The sequence below is a fragment of the Epinephelus moara genome, chromosome 14 (genome assembly GCF_006386435.1).
Source record: "Epinephelus moara isolate mb chromosome 14, YSFRI_EMoa_1.0, whole genome shotgun sequence".
NCBI lineage: Eukaryota > Metazoa > Chordata > Actinopteri > Perciformes > Serranidae > Epinephelus > Epinephelus moara.
In genome coordinates, this window is record NC_065519.1 from 10,009,911 (window position 1) to 10,033,616 (window position 23,706).

General features: G+C 40.0%; 1 protein-coding gene across 13 annotated transcripts in view; it reads right to left on the reverse strand.

Moving 5' to 3' along the window:
- syne1b (spectrin repeat containing, nuclear envelope 1b) overlaps positions 1 to 19,749 on the reverse strand; it is a 100,782-nt gene extending 81,033 nt beyond the window's left edge. For 10 of the 13 annotated variants that reach the window (XM_050061164.1, XM_050061162.1, XM_050061160.1 and 7 more), the window contains exons 1-3: positions 6,375 to 6,841; positions 5,214 to 5,275; positions 712 to 807 (exon numbers count right to left, since the gene is read on the reverse strand). In XM_050061164.1, the coding sequence (XP_049917121.1) occupies positions 712 to 807; positions 5,214 to 5,275; positions 6,375 to 6,450 (234 nt within the window). In that variant the 5' untranslated portion in view covers positions 6,451 to 6,841. Of the gene's footprint in view, positions 1 to 711; positions 808 to 5,213; positions 5,276 to 6,374; positions 6,843 to 17,452; positions 17,755 to 19,628 lie in introns of those variants that run through there. The other 3 variants (XM_050061168.1, XM_050061167.1, XM_050061159.1) reach the window with 2 other exon arrangements.
- Between the last annotated feature and the right edge of the window lie 3,957 nt (positions 19,750 to 23,706).

The following is a 23,706-nucleotide window of genomic DNA, read 5'->3' on the forward strand; positions in this document are numbered from 1 at the left end:
AAGGTCTGTAGATCATCTTGAGTAACCAGTTCATGACTTCTTGAAAGAGACATTGCTGTTGAGTTTTTCAAATGTAATTTTTTGGCACTTTGGGCACCACAAGCTGAGTGCCATCTAGTTCCATTATATTGGACAGAATAATAATAAATAATCATAACCTTTATTTATAAAGCACTTTTTAAGAACAAAGGTTCAAAGTGCTTTACAAGAGAGAAGGCAGACATCTCTACAGCAGATAACCCCAACACTTGAACTGCTTCTTTGAGCATGTAACTATCAGGCAGTGTCTTCACTGCTTAGCTGTGGAGTAACGGCTTTGAAATGTTTGTTATTGCTTTAAAGACCAATTAACAGCACAGAGCAGAATTGTGCAAACTGTTAAACTTGTGACACAACAATTAATGTAAGCAATGTATTGAGTTTGTAGGCTGATTTCTTGTTTTAAACCATGAGATAAATGGGACAGCGAGGTGTTATACAGTGTAGGTAACATACATACTCATGTACAGGATGACTTGGGAGTGTCAAGGTGAAAGAGGTGCCTTAATTTACATATTCATGACTTTAAGTGGTTATCATACAGGGTGGCCCACACTTAACATTGAGTGTAAATCACCTTGCAGTAAATCATTTTAGCATCATCTTAAAGGTAAGAGTCAGGCCCGACATGTAATCCTGTGCAAAAAAAAAATTATAACGAGTATTACTTACTAGCCTTTGGCCAGACAGAACCTCCAACAGAGCCAAAAGCTTCACCCCATCTTTGATGTCCTCAAAGAGGTCATTAACCTCTAGTGGTGGTTTGTACTGTAGGAGAGAAAACACAGCTTTAACACCACAGAAACTTATCTTTACAACAAATGAAAATAGTTGTGATAAGAAATTAATCAGTCTTGAAAATGCATTTATAAAATCAGCAATGTCACATTGTGAGCTCTATTGTGTGGAAAGGACATTGGTATTCTAATCCATTAGCAGGGGTGAGGAGAAACCAAATGCTGTTTGTGAGAAACAGGCTTGTTAGCAACAACCACAGAGCCTCCCTGCAGCTGAAAAGATGGTGCTTTTTCCTCGGCAGTGGCCTGGTGCCCAGTCCTGAGGCGATGGTACTCGTTTAACCCTAATTGGACTGTCTCCTGATATCATGTTCACACATTTACAGCGAAGTACAAGATGAATAACAGCGTTATAACCTACTGTGTTACACACGCATTACTGTAAAAGTAAATGAAACAGATGTGTATTTATCCAGCAGAGTGGAGCTTTAATTAAAAGGAAAGCTCGCCATGGGAATTCTTCATTTGGCACTGTATACAGGCCATTTCACAACTCAACATATTCCATGACAGGATGCAGTTGGCTGCCTATTTGGGGCAAAGCAGTGTGAAGAGGCAAGCGTCTGTCCTGTTATTCTGTACATGTACACTTGTCTTCTTCCCGTCACAAAAGTACAGGAGAAGGTGTGTCATGCTTGGTGCTGCATTCTTATTTTTTAAATTTATCTGAACAGTACTGCTTCAAAACTATGCGCTGTTACTTGTTCGTGTACACCTGCAAACCTTGTGGAAAATGAAATAAATGAAAAAAAAATGGTTAAAATTTTTTTTTTTTTAAATGCACTATTAAATCAAGGAAGTATTTTTGTGCTGGGAAGATGGTCTTGGTTCAAAAACTGGGTTGTCTATGCAGTAGAAGAATGCAAATACGTTTGCAATTGGTGCTACATGACCAGAGAAAACAATGAGTAAGGGCTTAGGTATTTACTTTTGCCTAAACTATAGAAAACCTACAGCTACCAGAATGCACTGAGTTGCACAAGACCACTAAACATTTCCACTGGTGGGTGACGTGATGCAAGCTTGTCCGTTTTGACATAGGAAACAATATGGCAGCCGGCTGGTAACAAAAACTAAAATATGTTTTTGAAATAGGTGAGAAATAGGCAATGCAGTAACAGAATCTTCAGTTTGATCTCAGTTATGTCAGTCTACATTTTTACAACACAGGAAACAGTATGGAGCCCATTTCCTGTTCACAAAATTTCATGTTACAGCTTAAGAGTGCACTGAAATATATTTCTGAAGACATTTTAGGCGAGAAGTAGGCAACACAGTGAGCGATTCTTGGTTTTGTATTTGATCAGCACTGCCTAGTGTTACAGTTTGATGAGTCTGGAGTTTGAGAGAGGAAGAAGGGGGCGACTCCCTCTCTCGATCCACTTCTATACTCTTTAGCTGCATTCCGAATTGCATACTTTTTAGTTTTAGTAGGTACTGCACCTGCCCTTACAAACTGCGTACTGCTGCATGCAGTATGCACACAATCAGCACATACTACTTCTTCATGATGCTGCGCCCTGAACTTTGACCGTGTTTCTCGCATATACGTTGATTTGTAGATAAAACAAAACGCCATTCGCTGAGCTCACAAAAAGAGAGATCAACCCACAGAGCTCTGCTGTTGTTACTTTGCAATGTATTTAGCTTTAACTTTAAAGTAAAAACTGTAAACACTAGATATTCCCTTTTGTTGCCGGCTATCACTAAGATTATTTTGTTGACTTAAATAATTAATATTCCTATTATTACTATTTGACGATTACCAGTCACTTGAGTACACTGTCATCCATCATCGCTTCTGACAGCTGTCAACAAGCTGTCAAGCTGTCATCTGTTTGTGGCTCAGCTGATGTGAAGTACCTTCTTGTGCCCAGAGGATTGTGGGCAAGAATAGCCAGAAAAGCATGCTGCATTTGACATAGTATGTATTGGGACTTACTAAATCTCTTTCTGGCATACTAAATACTATGCTAGTATGGTGTGGGTATTGCATGCACAGTTTGTGTCCATGGTGGCAGGCATACGAAAATTCAGAAGTGCAATCTGTAGCCTTTTTTTGTATTACTTTTGTATACTTATCCTTTTGCATTGTCTGCACTGTGGGTCAATTCAGAGTAAAACATTGTTTTGATTCTCTGTATGTCTGTTACATAACTATAGAATTGACAATATAGCCTCTTGAATCCTGAATCTTGAATCTAGTTCGAGCAACAGCCCCAGAGCGAGAGAAAATTTGAGCTGAGAGAGGAGCAGGGAGATCTGGGCACTGGTAAGATGGCGGGAAGTTTACCACAGTTCATTTACACATACTACCCACACTGTTATGATACAAATCTGGTTGAAAATCAGCAAAGTATCCATTAACACTGAGGATAGAGGTCTAAGTGTATTGTATGAATGCACAAAAATACTTTTTTTTTTCAATTTTCTAATTGAACTGCTAATATGCACAATCACGCAAAAACAGCTTCTGTCATTTGGAAATCATCTCCACCCTGGAAAAGTAATTAACTGAGGACCAGAGTCACATGAGACGTCCAAACAGTGGAAAAACAGTGAAAATCCCTGGAAAGATGCTTAGTAATACATATCAGAGGAAACGGACACAAAGGCTGAAGGGAGTGTGTGACAACTGGAGGAAGTTCAAACTTAGATAATATACACTTTCACCCATAAACAGGAGATTCCACTCAGGCTGATATTCATCATTTATTCGCACATTAAAAAAAACTATTGCAAGAAGTCTTTTGTGCACTGACAAGAAAGTCACATCCACTATAAACTCTCCTGTAAAATAAGCCGGTTTATACAACAGCTATCTGCAGTGTAAATAAGACCATTTGAGAGCTCTCTCATGATGTAGCTTATGCTATGTTAGTCCTATTGGTATGCACAGTGAGTGAGCTTGAGCGCAGTGCATGAATAATAAAGAATAGACCAGCAGAGCGTCTCTGCGTTGGCCTGCCACATAACTGAGATTCTTCTAAAGTTTTAGAAGCCACCCTTTGAACTAATTGTGGGCAGATCAGGCTCAACAAAGGACCCCTCTAAACTAAATCTCTTTGCCAGGTTTCAGGACTTAAACCCTGTTGCAGCATCTGACTAGTTGAGCACTGCTGTGTCATCAGTGATTACAGTCACAACAGGGATCACTCAGTACTTATTCTGAATTCTAAAAAGTTCCTTAGTGTGCATAATCTAATACAGTTTGTTATTTCAGTCGCTGTTCCTGAGGTTTTTATCATTTTTTTTCCCGTTGAAGGGATTTTTGAGGGAGTTTTTCTGCTGTGAGGGTACAAGAGCAGAAGGATGTCATATGCTGTAAAGCCCTCTGAGGCAAATTGTGATTTGTGATATTGGGCTTTATGAATAAAATTGAATTGAATTTTAGGGTCACAGCGTGTCGTAATGCAGCATGTGAGCATGTGTTATTGTTATTTACATGCATGAACCTTAGAGGCAGACGACGGCCTACAGGGAACTGTCCTCACCCTCCTGCTCTCCATCTGCACACCGCATCACTATCCCTGCCAATCCTGTCCACAAATACACACTCTCACATAAATAACAAAACACCCACGCACATACCTACACAATCATGCACAGCGGGCACACACAAACACCTAATACGCAACAAACACATACCAGTTTCTGAATAATTCCATTATACCTCCCGTATGTCCACATAAACACACTCCACTAGTGGTACGGAAGCTCATCCAAGTATAAAGGCCCCTAGCGAGCTTCTTTAAAACAGAACTGCAGAGAGCAGCTCTGCATTGTGAGGATGCATCTGAGCTCTGTTCTGTCTGTGTCATCTTTCCAGCAAAGCAACAAGCAGCATGACTTTTTCACTGGTTCTCTCATGATAACAGAAACAGAAGAATCAAAGGTACAGACGCTGTGTTCTCTACCCATCATTAGATCCTGCAGACTGTCATTGTAAACTCTGTTCCATTACACACGATTTGATTTTAAATGCTTAAGAACCAAGGTAAATGGTGTCATTATTTACAGTTAACTGGATAAATTCAATTATCTTGTGCAGTGTTATTAGCGGCCATTATTGTTGCATGGCAAAGCTCGTCTTGCAGTTGGCTCCCTCCACAGGCGTGACAGGTCAGTAGCTCGAAATACCACAGACCAAAGATAAGCTACATGATCATGACGAGTAATAAAACATCACGAGCATGTCTGAGGAAAAGGTCAAACATACACAGCACAGCCTCCAACTTACTTGTGATGTAATTGCTTTGACAATTTGTTTTACATGAGCCTGATGAGCCTGTAAAATCCTACAGTCTTCAACCCCCATCAAGTGATTTACAATAGCCATGTAAGCAGTGGACAGAGCGGACGGAAATTCACACTTACCTTTGCTAAATGAGAGTTGATCCATTTTGTGAAGGTTCTCTTCTGCACCGCCTCTTGCTCATCTGAAAATTAAAGGCGCAGAGGGCACGTTAATACATGAAAGATGCCACATGCTCTTGACAGTTGACTGCCGATCCCCATACTTGAGACTACAGGAGCTGGTGATATTTTTAGAGGACACACAACCAAACAGAGAGAAAACACACAGTGGGAATCGATGATCCGAGATTACAGATTTGTTCTTGCAAAGACAAGGCTGTGAATTGATTCTAGATATCATTGGGTTTATAGCTACCACAGAAATATAAAACACATAAAATATTAATCTCTAACAATAACTTTTGTCAATAATAGCCTTTGTTAGATTCCCACAGCCAGAATCATACTTCATCCAGCCTCATACGGGGATGTCGAGTGGCACTTCAGCAGCCCTGCACCAAACATGTTGCAAAGTACGACTTCTGGGATGGTTAGATGTGTGCAGTGTGATAACACATGCTTGCTGTTGCTAGTATAATCAATCCTCCTGAGAAGTGCTCTCAAAAAGAGGTCATACGAGGAGATTAGAGTATCAGCGTAGAGGGGAATCTCACAAGCCCACTCTGTGACTGTGTTCAGTAATAACATGCGTGAATGTTTAGGTCACCCCCGCCTCTTTTGTGGTCTATTAATATATTCACTCACAATGCTTCATGCATTATGCAGCACTTACGACAAAACAACTGATTTCTTTGCCATAGAGGTACTGTTGTTGCGTCAAGGACTGATTTCTAACACCCTGTCACGCATGCCGGTAGGCTTGTGCTGCACACTGCACAGAGTGGCCATTTTTAAACATCCACCCTTAGAGATATAGACAGTGGTCACGTGTTGTGAGGAAGCAATGCGAACACTATACATGGAGCAAAGACATTGAGTTAACCCACAGGCAAATGCTTCATCACTGATGCACAGGGGATGCCCACTGAAGCATAGCACGCATAAACACACACACTACACATGTACAGCTGTGTTTGTGCAGCATGACACTGTAACTAGTTCATGTAGCAGGGATGCACCTACAAACCACTGGCATCTGTTATTTCTCCAGTTATATCCCAGATTAGCTACATGTGTATGTGCACACAGATGAGACATGAAGGGTGCTGCTGCCCTACTTACCACGTAGATACTGAAAAAATCCAGTCACCAGATTTAAAGAAGTCTTTCTGACAGATACATCCTTATAGTGAGCCATTCTACACCCCACTCTCCGGCTCTCTCCCTGCGCCTTTCATGAGTTCCGGGGTACATATATGTACGTGCGAAAACAAGATCCACAGTGGAAAAACTGGCACAAAAACACACAGCTGTCCTTTCCCTTTTCTTCCCAGCAGGAAGCAAAACAGATCTGGCTGTCTGGTTTCCCCGGTGAAAGCAAAAGAGCTGCTGGAGGCTGTGATGAAAACGTCCCCTCCTCCCTGACACTCTCACACACAGACACACTGACACACACACACAGGCACACACGCACAGATGGCCGAGGAGAAGGCTCTAACGCATCGGCTCATTTACAATCCCATCCTTCCATCTTCCCGTGTTTTTCCCATCCAGAGGAGCCATGCCTGTGTGGATGTGCACAGCCCCCGCTGCACTGCCTCGCTGTATCATCATACCGTCTGAGGCTGGAGAAAGATCAGCTAGAAGCATGGCTCCACCAATCAGATTGTGGGAGGCGGTGATGTCACAGCCTTGTTGCATTATCCTGGTTTATGCATGCCTGTATGTGTTTGTATGGAGCCTGTGTTTGCCTATAAGATTTGTCTAATCTTCTTTAAGAGTGACACAGTTAAGAAATATTACAATGTCCAATAACATGATGAAATAAATATAAAATTTACATTTCACATTTAAAAAATAAAGTATTCCTATTGTGACTGTAACATCAAATGAAGTCCCTGAAGACCTATTGATTAAATAGACCAGAACAAAATTAAAAGACTGCTGCACAAAGCTCACCACGGTGTAACAAATCTTAATAATTAATGCTGAGGCTACTGAATGACATCCACCACCTGCTCGCTCCCTCTCAGTGTCAATGCTATTGTGACGACAAAGCAGACACACCCACCCCGGGATTCCCACTGCACACACACTATCATGTAAAAGCTCTAAAGCATATCCATTTTTGTCCTGTAAGACCTAGAAGAACCACTTCAGCTTTAACCAGTCTGGTTTTCCATTGGACTACTACTCCACTTTTCTGAATATAACACACAATAGTGTATAAGTATGGCACTTGATATCTTATCATCTCCTGCAGAAAAATCCCTTTATTCTTTCAAGACCACCGGTGTACTAAAAGCTTCTCTGATATACTAAAAATAGGCCGGAGCTTGTGATTCTATTATTACTGCACTATAGACTGCCGGTGGAACTGGCCCAGAAAAGCTATTTGGGTGAAAATGGATGTTGTTTTTTTTCCTTTTACATGAAAACAGTGAAAGGTTAAAAGTGGCACCACTTAAATGATGTTGACAGCTGCGTGCACTAAGAACAATGAGCTTTTAGAAATACTACAATTAATGCACAGTCATTTATGAGTCCCAAACAAAGAAAGGTTGAAATAAAAATGGTGACCTTGTAATTAATCATTATCAGACCTTTTTAATATTTCAAAGCATTTTCTTAACCCTTCAAAACCCTACCATCTAGAGACAACATATTTTTAATGTTACAGTGCTATACAGTACTTATTTTTTGTGCCAGGATTTTCTTTTTAAAAATGACCAAAAAACCAGAGTATACTTTATCAATACATACATGTTCATATTTATGCAACATTTCATTGTACTTTCATAGTTTAAGTCCTAAAAATAGAGCTGCCGTCCCACATGTAGAACAGTGGGTGGTAAAAGATTACTGTGAAAATGTTTGTTATGCTCTGTTAAGAATAGTGAGTCAACCTATAACCTTTTCAACAGAGCATTTACGTGTTTTTATTCGAAACACCCAAGGCAAGACGGGTCCAACCCAGGAAAAATCCTCTATGGCAAAGGGAGTGATGTGTTTTTGTTTCCACCAAAGGCCACAAGGGCTAGATAGCATTTGAGGTATTTTTATTACAAAGCCACCGTCTGCATTTTGGTCCTTTTTTTTCCATAATAAGCCAAAATTCTCAAATGTTTAACGCTATCTAAACGCAAACAGCTGTTCTCTGCCTAAATAAAATAGTATAATTTAGTAAAATTATGAGCTTGGATGTTCATCCTTGATCTTGGAAGAAGCTGTTTAAAGGTCCAACATTCTTTCTTTCAAAGCTGAGCATTTTATCTGCTGAGTATGGCCCAGAAAAAGGGGTTGAAAGCTTAAAAAACAAGTGAGCTGGACCTGGAGAATCTTTGATCAAACTGGGATCCATCTGATAAACAAGATTATGAAGCCGACAAACCATTAAATGCCAACTTTTGAATAGTTTAAGTTAGGCTTACTCCAGAGATACTTAACTTGCTTTGCGCAGGGTCCACCTTTGCAAAATGACAGAAGGCCAGAGCCAGTGGTGCCTCCAGAAAATGTTCATGAGGGTGGCCAAATAATCTGAAAATCTTGGGGTGGCAAACCAAAAACAAAAGCTGAACTGAATTTCAGGAATTCCATTATGATTTTGATGTATATAGGCTAGTTGAAACTTTGTCAATATGGAGAGTTGAGGAATCACATACTGACATACTTTGGTCTCTTATTTTACAGTTAACGTCAAGGATTACCTGATGTGCACAGACTAATAAAACACATATAATACACTTAACATTTTAAGTTCCGTAACAATCCTGTTTTAATGTTTTATGTATCTGTACATGTTGAGCAATTCATTGTTCTTCAAATAGGCTGGTTGTCATGTTCCTAAAAAAGACAAATATAGAGCTTTAATTTAAAAAAGCACATTGTTTGTAAGGAACAAAACGTTCACTGGGAACAAGCCTTTTCAAGTTTAGAGGAGACTCATGGGCACCCACAGAACCCATTTTCATTCAGATACCTTATAGTGAGAGTCCAAGGGGCCCCTTTAAAAACGGCCATGTCAGTTGTTCCCTCGCCAAAATTTAGACTAACTTTGAGTGTTATTAAGCCCACCTTCTGACAAGTTATGCCAACATGGTTGATCCCCTAGTGGATGCCTTAGGTTGTCTAGTTTTACAAGATACCAAAATCTTCATGCTAGTTTCAAAGCTGAGCGCTCTAACACCCCTGAAAGACTGTATTATCAGCTTCAAATTATTTTTGCCAGGAAGGCCTAGCGATTGTATCCCGGGCTCCCCCTGGCCCCTCCTTGGGGAAGCTATTGCCAATAGCCAGTTAATAAACAAAAATTAATAATTATTATATCAATAATTTGCCCAGACCTCTGTCAGGAGGTTCAGAGGATCCTCTACTAGAACTTTTTTGTTAAAAATAAACTCTATTTCTATATTATATTATATACTATAATATACTCTATATTAATGACTTCTGGGTCAAAGTGTGTAAAGAAATTTATATTATTTTAAAGAAAAAAATAACTCTTGAACCTACGTTTTGCATTCATGGGATACAGTCAGCAGCCCTGAACCATAGCTTTTCCTCACTGACGCTGCTTAAGGTGCTTTTTTTAGTGCGAGGAGGTGTGTTCTTCTTCAGTGGATTTCAGATACTGTCCCTAAAGTGTCATATTGGATTCGGCACACTATGGAACTTGTACCTTTAGAGGCTATAAGCGTCTGGCTCAAGGACCAGCCGTAATGGGGCCCGGGCCCTTAAGAGTAGACTGTATGGACTAGCATGGACTGAGGTCTCGAAACACATCTCCATGTAGGTTTATGTGCTCAATATGCCACTATCTCTTCAACATACCTGATTACCCCTGAGAACTGTGATGCTGTGAACCTTCACTCATTTATTTATTTACCTATTTATTTTTTTGTCTGTTTTGATTTTTGCTTATCTGTCTGTTTGTGTTCTGTGTTAGTTGGAAATGCATATGAAGAGATATATATCTTCCATGCCCTTTATTTGGTATTGTTTTGATCCTCAACTTAATAAATATAAACTAAAAAAAGCTCTATTTTGATGCTTTTTTTATGCACCATGTCACCTTACTTACATTCAAAGTACAAAAAAGGTTCCCAGGATGAATCAATTTCTTTTCATTGTGAATTAGAAAATGGTCGGCTGGCCACCCAGCACCCCATGGTGGACCAGATTTGGCCTACGGGCAGTACATTGAGTATCACTGGCCCACTCTGTGCTACAGACACAAAAGTATCGAGGTTCAATACCTAACCCTAAAAATAGGACATGAAAGGAAGAAAAAGAACACATGCAATTAAAAAGCAAACTTGTAAATGATGACTTGAAGCTGCTCAGTCAACTAGCTGTTAACAATCTGTCTACAGTCTCGGTCAGTTTGTGCAATAAGATGCACATGTGCAGGTTAGGTCTGGATATATTAACTCTGACAAGCATGAAATCCTTATGTAAAACACCTCCCCCATCATTGAGTCATTATGTCTTAGTCAACTGATTTAATTAAGCCTGATCTAGTACTAGCAGCTAAGTGGCAATTAAAAGTGGATATCGCTGCGGCAACAAACACCACGCAGAGCATCAAACCGCTAAAGCATCTGCAATCCACAAGAGTAATGGAGTACTTAAGGTGATCTTAGGACAGATGATACCTTTGGCAATACTGTACCATAGGTGCTTGGCTTCATTGGCCTGTGTTGGTCATCTGGGAGCACTGTAAAAGCCCACTCACTGTGTTGTTGTTCCATTTAGTTGAGAGCAGCCTTACTTTAGCTCCGACAGGCCAACAACAATCAGGGAGAGCATAAAATGCTTATAGCTGTCTATTGTGAGATGCTTGACATGGAGGATTTACTTATAAATGGTTTCCTGGTCTTCAGCTAAACAACATGACAACACTGTAATCTAATATTCAAAAAAAGATAACACATGAGAAAAAACATAAGATGTGGTTTGTTTTAAACCACTGCTTTCTGCAATAATAAGTATTCATAACACAGACAGCTTGGCTTAGTGTAGGGTGGAAATTAGGTTCTCTGTTCATGAGATCATATCGGTGTGGTGGCTGTCTGTCCCTGGCAGCTGTTACCGACACTGTAGAAAAGAAGCATCTCTCACAGCTGACAACATGCAGGCTTGTCTTCCTTTTACTTGTTTTTGCTCCAACTGTGATGTAACTACTCCACCCCCTTGGTGATCACAGATTTATAACAATGGGTGTGCTCTACCAGCGCTTGTGACCTTTTACAAAACAAACCTGCAATCTTGTGTAACTGGCTGCATGTGCAGAGTACAGAGGCGTTTTGGTTGACTGACAGAAAATTAACAGGCAGCTTTTTTAAATCACTGATTCATTGTTAAAAAGCCAAACATTCACTGGTTCCAGTTCTCTGAATGGGAGGATTCCTTTTGTCTCCTTTTAAACTGAATATCTTTGGGATTTTGACTGTTGTTCAGACAAATTAAAACATTTTGAGATGTCACCTGGGGTTTGAAAGAATTGTGATTCGCTTTTCATCACTAATCTGATGGGATTTTGGTTATCAGATTGGATCAAATCTTGAAAATGGGTTGTTTAAAATTAAAAAAGGATTCTGAAATCAGATTAGATCACATAATCCAGTCTTAGTTTTGATCAGGATTAAATCTTCAGTATGTGCTGTTCAAAACTTTTTAGTAGGATTGGGACAATTTTGATCCAAAAACATCAGGATTATCCTGATCTAAGCAGAAGGTTGGATTCAAGGTATTTCAGAAACAAAATGTAAAAAAAAACTAGTCAAATATTTAAATACATTTATTTATATTTTGCCCTTGACTTGTTTAACCATGAAAGTAATAAATGAGACATTAGGCTACCTATCTAGCCTTAGTAAAGTACAACAAATTTTCCCCATAAAATAATCCCCCAAATATCCTGTCAATATCAAAGAAACATTATTTGAAGTTGCAATCTCAGTGATCTGTTTCATTGTTGTTAGCAGGCCTAAAACCAGGCTGGTGAATTCAGCAGTTATATGAGTTCATTTTATGAGCCCTACAGCTGGCAAGATGAAACGGTTGCCACAGCACAGACAGTGTTCGTGTCTGTGTATGTATGTTTCAGTGTGCGTGAGAGCGGATTATTAATGACTGTGCACCATGGTTTTTCAAGGAAATGTTGCCATAGACATTCAGTCCACAATATTGCAAATACATGGGCTTTCATTAGTGGGTCAGTGGCTCAACCACTATTGTGTTACCTCAGTTGGCAATAGATAGTGAGTTAAGAGACAATTATTTTAAAGAAAATCTTCAAAACAATTACTCATAATCTAACTTTCATTTATCATCTTATATTACTTACAATGACACAGCCAAAAGCAGTTTCTAAGAACTGCATCCCTAATGCTGCTTTCTGTCTCTTCAAATAAAAACACTTAAAGTGATCCCAGTGACTACCCATCGTTCCTCACATCGCTAGTACCTTCCGCTGTGATATGTAGTCAGAGCACTAGCTATCTAGATTTGATCATCCTGAAATGGTGCCTTGAAAATCTGCACAAGGTGAAATGGATTAGTTGATCCTTGATAGCAAAACATGGGATTTCCAAATCTGTAAAGTTCTGATCCAGATCAATTAATAACTAATGTTTTCCCCTTCATGTTACTTACTTATCGCAGGAAGCAAAGAGGCTAAAAACTGTGTAGCATTTCACATTTAATTCCTGGAAATCAGAAAATCTGAAAAAGTAATCATGAAAAAAAATTATCTACATCAATAGGCTCTTATCTGTCAGTATGTGATCTGGGAGGGGATTCACCACACTATGAGACATCACCACTAACCCCGCCACCAGCTGTGTTTCTTCATATCCTGTTAGACACACAGTCTCAACTAGAATGAAACCCACAATAAACCAGGCAGCACGCTTCTAGTGCACACTTCAGTAGGCAGCTACCATACAATTTAGTCGTACCCTGAGGGCATTTAAGGCCACAGCATTGCTACACTACGGTGCATGGTGCTGAAATCAAACAAATACTGCTTTAAGGTGATGAAAGCAACAAGCTGAAGCATTTCCCTTTACACTGGTTATTCCTAAGTTTGGGATGTTTCCTGACAAATCTGTTTTAGACAATTACAATCAACACTTGCTAAATGTATTCACAAGACTACAGATTTGCTGGTGTCAATAATTCATCCACCCAGATGGACCGTTGCTCAAGTCAGAGTGAGCCTGCAAAAACCCTCTCTGCATGATGCCTTTAAAGACAGGAAGCTGTGTTTGATTATCAGAGAAAAAGCCCAGACTACCTTGCTGCCCGCCTTCTACAGAGCACCTACAATCACTGCCACAATAACGTCCAGATGTGACCTGACACCAAATCCCACTTCCTGTCATGAAACACGCGACAGTGGCTGGCACTTTGCATTGCAGATTGTGCCATTTGTGCACTGTTCAGGTGAATTTCCCCCATGCAGTGATAGAAGTTCTGAATTGGTATGATAAGTCAGACAGACACATTTAGCAATCACATCTTTGTTTTTGTCTTATTGTCTTAAAATGTGTGTTGAATTCTGACAATTTTCTCAGAAGCAGCTAAGAAGATTTAGTATGTGGCACTCACACTATAAAGCATTACAGCTACAGTATGTAAATTTTGTAAAAATTATTTTTTGTCGTATTTGCTGAAACTGTCAGTACATCCACACAGTATTATATGAGACAGATAATCTGTGAAAAATCATGTTCCTCCTTCTCCCTGCAGTGCTTCTAATGGCATTTGCTAGAATCTACCACAGCTGAAGAAAAACAACCAGTAAGAGTCAAGGACTCTCTAAAGCAGCTGACAATCAATACAGCCACTGCTCGTGAACTGCGGTCAAGCTGTCAAACTAGGCAGTTTCCAGAAACATATTTTAAGCTCCGTTTCCACCAAGCAGTATGGTTCAGTTCAGTTTGGTGCCCTTTTTTTCCATTTTCACTGTGAAAAGTTCCCCCCTCTGTTGGGGTACCCAGCACACAGATCTGGTACTAAAAAGTGGAGCTGTGAACACTGCAGTCTGATTGGTCAGTAGAGGACGGTTACTCTGCTCAGGGCTGAGTTGTGGCTGGTTTTGAGGCTCATGCAACCACTGTTCATACTGTGGAGAGGTTTATTAGTAAACTGTAACTATAAAATGAAAGGATGTTTTGCTGCCTCTCACAGCAGCTGGAGTCTGAGAAAAAATAACTTAATTCACTGGGCCGACTGCCGGCAACTTTCAAGGTGGAACATTTACTTTTAATGTTACTCAATGCATGAGTTGACGACATGAATCCATCAACACACCTTAAATTTCACTTTAACAACTTTGACCATTACTTTACTTTTAATATGAAATACACTTTTAGTAATAAGTGGATCATCAAGCTAAGACTGTGCAATTAATCGTCTGGTGATCGCAATTACGATTTTGAGGTCAAACGATTTCAAAATTAATGAAATCGAGGGTAAACAATTTTTGGTCATGGATGCCTGGAGATGTTATTTTGTCTGTGTGGAAAATGGCAGAGGGAGAGCGAGAGAGGTTGGTCTGTGTGTGTGTGCGCGCGCGCATCGGGGCCGAACTTCACTGTGTGCAAAACAGAGAGCAGAGGAGAATTGTAAACGCGCGACCATGTAGAGACAGAAATGACATGCCAGCGTGTAAACAATATAATCACGTGCGCCGCATAATCGTGATTTCAATTTTGACCAAAATAATCGTGATTATGAATTTTTCCATAATTGAGCAGCTCTATGTCAAGCACTTATTTATATGAATTTCGACGAGGTTATGTGAACTGCATATATTCTAATCCTCACTCTGAGAAAAAAAAGTGTCACAGAGCATTGTTCCTCTGGGCTACGCCAACACTAAACCTCTGAGCTTGCCTGAGAAGGACTAAATGCACAAACCTGCTATTTTTAAATATCCCATGGAGAGAGACTCTCACTGCAGCCTGTTCTATTTTGTTCTGAAAATGTCAGCGTGCAGCCTCGTTCTGTGGACGATAAACAAGGTGCAGACTGATAAAGGAGGAAATACAGTGAGTGCTGGATGAAGCAGTGAGTGACAACAACCCCGCCCACATTTAAAGGTACTGTTTGCGGTGGAAACGCTAAGCGGACCTAGGGTCTAGGTACCATGTCTGAAAGGTAACTTTTGGTTCCAAAGGTACCATACCGAAAGTGTTTGGCCTTAGTGTACTGTTTGGCTTTAAAATGAGGAAGTGTGTTCCAGCAGGTGGGTGCTGCTTGGTTTTCACTCCACTGTTGTCAACATGGCAGCCGTGTCACAAACTTTCTCAATTTACAGCTACACAGTACACTAAAATGTGTTACTGAAAACATTTCAGGCAGGAAAAGGCAATGCAGTAACAGAATCTGGATTGATATTTGATCAGCGCTGCCTAGTTTGACAGTATGACTGCAGTTCACAAGCAGCTACTGACATGACTGACACCTGCGTTAGAAGCTCACTGGCCTCATGGGTGGTGGATTCTAGCAAATACCATTAGAAGCACTTAGAGAAGGCAGAGCACATGATTTTTTTCATAGATGTCTGTCTCATGTACTACTGTGTGGATGTAGTGCAGCTCAGCAAATACAACATAAAGTTATTTTTAGAAAAGTTTAAAACTACAGACTACAGCTTTAACCAGATAAAATATCTAAGCAGAGAGATTTCAACATGTTTTAATTCACTTTGAGACAGCTAATATACTCCTGCATTTCAGAGCATGTCTGAGTCAGTACGAGCAAAATGTGTGAAGCAATTAATCACGTCCCCCAAATGGCAGGTGCTTTTTGTCATGACACATTTTACCGCCATTGTGCTGATGATATCTATTGATATCAAGTGAATGTAAATAGTGGTGCAGTGCACAGGAAATGAAGTCTCTGTAGAGCAGGAACCGGGCAGCATTGGCACAACCACAGAAAAAAGTTTCATAACAGTCTCTATGGTAACAAGCCATAACGTGTAAAATTTCCTGGTATACTGTACATCCAGAAATACATCTAAACTGAGAGGAAGCGGATGCCAGAATCGACCAGACTTGTGTAGTGATGGTAGTGGCCTAATGCCCTTGTAACAAAAGGGGATTACCAACAAAAAGAGACTCCCGCTATCGATCTGTTCTCTTACCAAGGGCAGAAAGGGTGTCAGGTTTTAGTCTTGTTCAGTGCATTGTGTGTGCATTCATGATGCCACAGTTGTTGTGACTCAGTATCCCATGTCAGGAGTCAGACCGGATTAAATGTTGCTAATGATCCCCGGCCTGCCTCAAAGAGAAAGAACTAAGTTAAGCAGCTAATTTTTAACCCGAGACTTGGATAAAAATATCCAATTTTCTCAGAAACAATCAAACAAAAGGGCAAAATGTCACTATTCCTTGAAAAAATAGTGTCCAAAATGCAAGATGACTTGATGCCACTTGGATAGTGACAGGATGTGATGTGACGCATGCCTCTTTGCAACAAATTCTCCATGCTAATCTCTACAAAAAATCTGATTTAAAGATGTGGAGATAAACTGTGTCAAGATCAGAGGTTTCATAATATTAGCAGAATAAAACAAATCATGTAAAGTGCAATGTGTCTTTTTGTAGTTTGGTCACAAGATACCGCAAAAATTAAAATCAATTTTCTAATTATTCCAAATACAATTAAGTGTGACTGGAAAAACATAAACCTGGTGACAAAAGAAACCATGTGCACATTAAATCAAATTACACAAACGTATAATTTTATTATGCTTTCAAAGACTAGATGTGCTCAAAGACAGGCTAGTTACGCAGGGGTGTATCACATTTTAGGTATTAAATATTATACTCTACATTGCAATATTTGCGCATTTTACAACTTTAAGTCTTTGCCAGCAGCGCAGACTGCAGAGAGACAAGACAAATGAAGCACACAGGGAATCATAATCCTTGTAAGCGCTAAGGGAAATAGATTAATTTTAATAACACATTTTCTAACTGTGTGCCTAAACACTCCTATGTGAGTAAAGGAGTATGTGGGCGTGTGTGAGCATGTGTGTGTGAGCATCCTGCCTTGCAGAAGCTGGCAAACTTCACATGGGCACCCAGCCCAGTCATTGAATCAGCACAATGTTACTGTGCAGCAGTGCAGGAGGAGAGACTGTTCTGTCCGAAAGCCAGCTGAGCAAAAAGAATGACACTTACCCTGCAGTTTTTGCATCACATTAGTGATGTCCACAGACGGTCGACCAAAGTGCCTTGGAGAGGCCATGTTGTCCCGCTGCAGCTGTAAGACAAGGTGGGTCACTGATGCTGACGGCAGAAGATCCTTCACAACTGTCCTGACTGGGACATCCCCTCTGCTCCTCCCTCCCTCCGCTGCTCTCCTTCTCCTTCTCTCTTTCTCTTTCTAATCTCACTGCAGGACCAGGTCCAATTGATTCTCAGGTTTCATGCAGGGACAAGCAGGTTTACTGTCCAATAGAAGCACTTCTTCCATTCATCGCCTGCAAAAGAGAAGTAAGAGGGTTTCAATTGAGGCCACACCTATTGTCAGACAATCTTTTTACCACACTGTTTTGCTCAGTGTGTCTCAGCAAACAGTATCAAATGTTTATCTGACTCATTTCTGCACCAGTTAAACTATTAAACTTCTCTTGTTCATAAGTACATGTTCATGTTGAATGCCTGTACAAACATCACCTCAGGGAACTCAGCTATTACTTAGGCACACTCATACGTTTCTTGCAGTTTGCCTACATCACTGAAATATTACCACCATCTGCATGTAACTGTTTTAATTAATACTTTCATGCTTTTATTCTAATTATACTGTTTTTGGTGTTGTTTTTACCTCTCGGCTGCACGTTTGAGTTTTATAATGCAACTAAAACTTGTTACCCTCAATATCATTTGCATATCCCTGTGGACGGGGAGCGTTCTTGCAAAACAGAGCTTGCTTTCAGTATGTTTCAGTATGTGATAATAAAACTTAATTACCCTATCTATGATACAAGACAATTTCTTTTTGTGGTTTTGTCACATGATATCACGGGAAATGCTATCTGAGGAAATAGCGTACATGGCATGGGCACCTTGTAAGGCTTTTTTTTTTTTTTTTTTTTACAGAGGACTTTCTGACATGTTACAGTAGGAAAATCACAGGTGTAAATAATAAAATTAACGATGGCTGCTGGTGCTGTGCATGCTGGCTCACAGTCACGCTGCCATGGCTTAAAACAGAGCCACAATTAAGGGTATTTGTAACACCTGTGCTTTTGCTCCAGACAAAATATCTGTTGTGGGAAGGGCATATCGACTTATCTGGCTCCCATTATGCTTTTAAAAGCTAGAAGTGCTTGAAAACAGGCACCTTAAACAGCTTAAGTTTTAAAATTATCACCTTTTCTGTATGAATAAAGGTGTCAATCATTCCAGTCATTGCTTACATTCAAGATTACATTATTTGTCCCTGGGGATATTTGTTTCGGACATAAAGTCTGCCACAATAAGATACATACAGAGCAGAAACAGACGTAAAGTGCATTCAAATACATGCAACACTGCCCCTCATATTACACCCTCCTTTTGACCTGAGTTAAGGAGATTCACCTAGTTTTTATACCTCTTCAGGTTATCTCCTAACATGTCTTTTCAATTAAATATACATTTTACAGTCAGACTCAAGTGTGCTGACACATACAAGGTGTGTGACTAAATTTGGCTGTCATTAGTTCTCAAAAAAGTGCCACCAAGAAATGCACAGGAAGACAGCAATATAAAAATAGACATAGGACGACACAAGGATGAGAAAGATAAGCAAAGCTGACCACAAAGACATCATTAACAGGCAAGTAAGTGGACAACAGCCACATTATATATCACATTATGACATTAAGTAAAATGGTTGAATGGTGTAGCTGAAAGAGTGAAACTGTATTTCCTCTTGGCCTGCAAACTACAAACATATAAACCCTCTTACACTTTATGGGAAATGAAAAAGGAAGTTAAATTGTCGAGTGAGAAAATGTAAGAATTAGCCTAAACAAGTATCAAAGTTAGCTAGCTAGGTACAAACGTTTACCCCTAACGGTTACATGTACACCTGTTGCGCACATATTAAGTTCAAATAAAGTTATTTAACACTTAATTATAATGTCTGAAACAATGTTTGATACCTGCACAGCTATTTGAATGAAGCATTACCGCCAGTGTGACACGAGAGGAAGTTACTAAACCACCACAAACACCAAAAACTAGCATGAAACTCACTGAAAGCAAAATAGTAGTTACCGCTTCAATAAACAGGAGCCTAACAACCAACAGGCAAACATAACAGTGATTAATGAAATCCAGAGTTGCATCTGACATGTCATCTTACCACTCTGAGGACAGCGGAGCATGATAACTTTACAGAGGAAGTGTCTGTGTTTCCTTGTTGCCAGTGGTAACGGGGAAAATGAAACATGGTGGCTTTAGGTGAAGTTTGTAACCACTAGAAGAAGAAGAGGAGTTGCACGCTGCTGCTGCTGGCAGCAAACTGAGCACAGACTGGTGGAGGAGGGGTCTGAATGTGTGGTCTAGTTCCTCTCCTCTTAATTTTTTTGGGACAAAAGGGGTCATTCAGTGGGTGAACACAGAGGAATTCCGGGTATCCCCCCTGTCTGTCTCCAGGGTTTGTTATGGCACTTCACGGTTAGTTTGTAGTGACGTTTTCACACAGTGTGTCATAGTTTGTGATGATGAAATTAATACAGAACTAAAGTTTATATTTTTTATGTTTAATATTCTATTTCCTTACTCTATGTCATATATTGTATTTTATTCCTCTGTTTTAACTTTTGCACCGCCTATTTTATGTTTAGTAAGGGACTGTTCTTTACTTATCAGCGGCATGGTGGTACAGTGGTTAGCATTGTTACCTCACAGCAAGAAGGTTCCTGGTTTGAACCCTTCAATGTGGAGTTTGCATGCTCTCCTCATGTCAGAGTGGGTTTATTTCTGGGTACTCCAGCTTCCTCCCACAGTCCAAAGACATGCAGGTTGATTGGTGACTCTAAATTGGCCGTAGCTGTGAATGGTTGTCTGTCTTTATGTGTCAGCCTCGCAATAGTCTGGCGACCTGTCCAGGGTGTAACCCGCCTCTCCCCCAATGTCAGCTGGGATAGGCTCCAGCCCTCCTGCAACCTCTAACAGGATAAGCGGTTACAGAAAATGAATGAATAAGGGACTGTTCTTTACTTATCAGAGGATGGGGTGTAATATTGTTTGTTTTGTTTTGTTTTTTGACCCCTCCAAAGTTTGTATATTTTTCCTTGAACCTTCCTTGATAGCCTGGTGAAACCATTCTGATGACATGTGCTCAACATTCATTTTATCTCTCTGTATCTGCAGCCGCCCCAAACACTTTCCAAAAATTAAAAATACAATCAGGGCCAATCAGGGATCCGCAGTGTACTTGACAACGTAAGCAGCAAATCAGGGACATTGTAGCTGAAGACGTAAAATGCAGGCCACAGCTTGCAGAACAGTAATGGCGAAATCCTGGAGTTTAAAAAAGCCTTGGTTTTTCACTTTTGTTGTGCATGCTAGATTGTTGATGCAAATGGGTTTTTTGGGCTAAATTTCAAATGAGACATAGAGTAACCTTATTTTGATGAAACATCACTGTTTTAAGCTCAGATGTGAAGCATTTGTCACACATGATGTGCCCCAAGACCGTCAGAAATTTGACAATTCATCAGTAGTTTCTGTTTCTACAGTTTGTAGTTTTGATAAATGGTGTAATTTGGGCAATTTTTAAAGAATTTGTGGTAAAATAAATACAAAATCCAACCATTTAAATCTGTATGCCCTTCCCCGAGCCAAAAAAAATAAGTCCCTCCCCAGTGTTTAAAAAAATAGTTGACATGCCTCCCCCTTTTTTGCACCAGCCCCTCCCACCTCATAAGTAACAAACAGTGCCTAATCCTATTAGATTCTCTCTTTGTGTGTGTGTGTGTGTGTGTGTGTGTGTGTGTGTGTGTGTGTGTGTGTGTGTGTGTGTGTGTGTGTGTGTTCCTTTCATACATTTTGCAGTAGCATTGTTGGAGGGAGCCTGATAATTAAGAATCTCATTGCCAAGTACTGCTTTATTAAAATTGTTGTGCATATGACAAATAATGAACTTTGAGTTTCAGTAGTCAGGATGTGGGCAGGGCTGGAAATAACCACCAGCCATCAGCCAAGTACTGGTAAAATGCAAGTGCCTGCTAGATTTGTTTCAATCACCAGCCTAAGAACCAATGGTAAATTGTTGAGTGGCTGTAGACAAAAAATACATTTGCAGGGAAATTTTCCTGCAGCATGCTTGCACACTTGCTTTGTTTTTGGAGCTAGCTCTTTAATTATTCAGGAAGACCCCTCCAGTGGGAAGGGATGGAGGTAAAAGGGGCTGCAAACCACATGGATCACAGCCTGTTTAAGTCATGAAACAAGGGTCATATGATTGTCACTTCCTGAAAAGCCAGGAAGTCTGCAGTTAGAAATGATAGTAAGTTTTTAGCCAAAGGTTGGGGGTTCTCACTTTCTAGTAAGGTAAAAGTCAGTCACAAGTATGTTTTGGGGTTATTTACAAGTTCAAAATTCTGTGTGATATTTATTGCATAGTTCTGACTTATATCCTTGATCAATACATGATCCTAATCCTCTGTGTTTAGCAAATGAAGGAGTGGTAAGATAGTAAGCAGAGCAAATTCAGCCCTCCAACTAGTCTTGAGAACATCAACTGGACAAATTCAATATAAGCAACATGATATTTAGAGCATAATATTTGAGGAAACGCATGAATTCAGTGTGAGTAGCAGAAGTGTGAACTTACTCCAGTACTGAAGTTGGCTGGTGACTGCAGGGAGTTAGTTTGTAGGCTACTCTTCCAGCTGGTGCCTCTCTACTCGTAGTCAAGATTGTGTAAAAAACACATCGTGTGCCAAAGGACATAGTTTAAATGTGTTATAAAAACTATGAAGTTTTACTGAAAACTACCTTTACTGCCCTGTTAATTCTAAACAAAACTTTCAGGGTTTTTTTTACAGGTGGTGTGTGCAAGGTAAAAATGAAGACAGTGAATACATTATTTATCAGACAGGTGCATATATAGGTGCAAGTAGCTGGAAAACAGAGGCATGATTCAACAATGTAGCATTCCACCATAGCCAATCCCACTAAGTACAATGGGTATGAACCAGTAGGTCTATACATACAACTGGGCTGATTAGGGGAAATAGGAAGCAGGTGGGCGGGGGAAGGTTAGGCTACTGCAGGACTTATGAGAGAAAGTGGGCGGGGGTGACTGGGACTGGAGGGAGGGAGGGTTATTGCAGGACAATAGGGAGAGGTTGGAGTGATATGACTTGGGCTTGTAGAAAGGTCAAAGGGCATTTGGTGGACAGGTAGAAAATGGCAATGAGCAGATTTGGAGAAGTGACTTTGGATGGATGGAAAGACAGAGAAACAGTTTGTTACACAGTTTAAAAACTGTACCTTGCTAACACGTGCACACTTAAACAACCCTTGAAATCCTGCAGCTGAATTAGTATCAGTGGCGAAAGGTAATCATGGTGGGCCCCAGTGTCACCATTATGATGGGCCCCATTGCACACAATTAGCGATTGTATATTGTATTGTCTCACCACGTGATCAAATAGAGACTTGACATTGGACAACTTCAACATACATATTACCTAGCATAAATTACTCATATAATTAAACTGTTTTTAATGCTTCATAGTTTTTATAGAACAAGCATATATTTTTTGTCATAGACTGCTACCAACTATTTACCAAAAAAAAAAAAAAAAAAAACTAAAAAGATGGAAATGGGTTTACCTTTCCAAGGGTATATATAGCCTAGCAAATGGCACTGTTTTCAATTTAACATGAGCTTTTTGAATGCTGGTGCATCTCCTGGGTGACAATCTAAATAATTTGCAAGGGCAAGTTCTCCAACTCCACAGGTCCCAGCACAACGGTACTGTCTGTACTTTCTATATTTACATCCCTGATTCATATATTTCTTGTGATGTTTGTGGTGAACATCCACTCTTAATAATGCACATCATAGTGACTGTGAAGTGCTCAAAGCTGCAGTTTCCACATATGCATCTTTATTGTAAGTACTTTAGCACCACCTGCTGGACATCTATGTGTCATGAATGTAAATTTCTGGAGTATTTCCCTTACATAAACCTTGTCTCTGGCCTCTACCTTAATAAAATAGTTTGAGGACTTTGTTGAAGTTCAGTCCTAGAGAAGTGTGTATGCCTAATAAAGGCCCTACTTAAATGCTTTCTTTTTAAAATGTATAAATCTGTCCATTTATAGAAAGGGAATAGTAGAACCCATGGAGGGATTACTGAATGGGCCCCCAGGTCTTAACATGTACAATGTGAGTCAAATTAACACGTACCACCCAGGAAGAA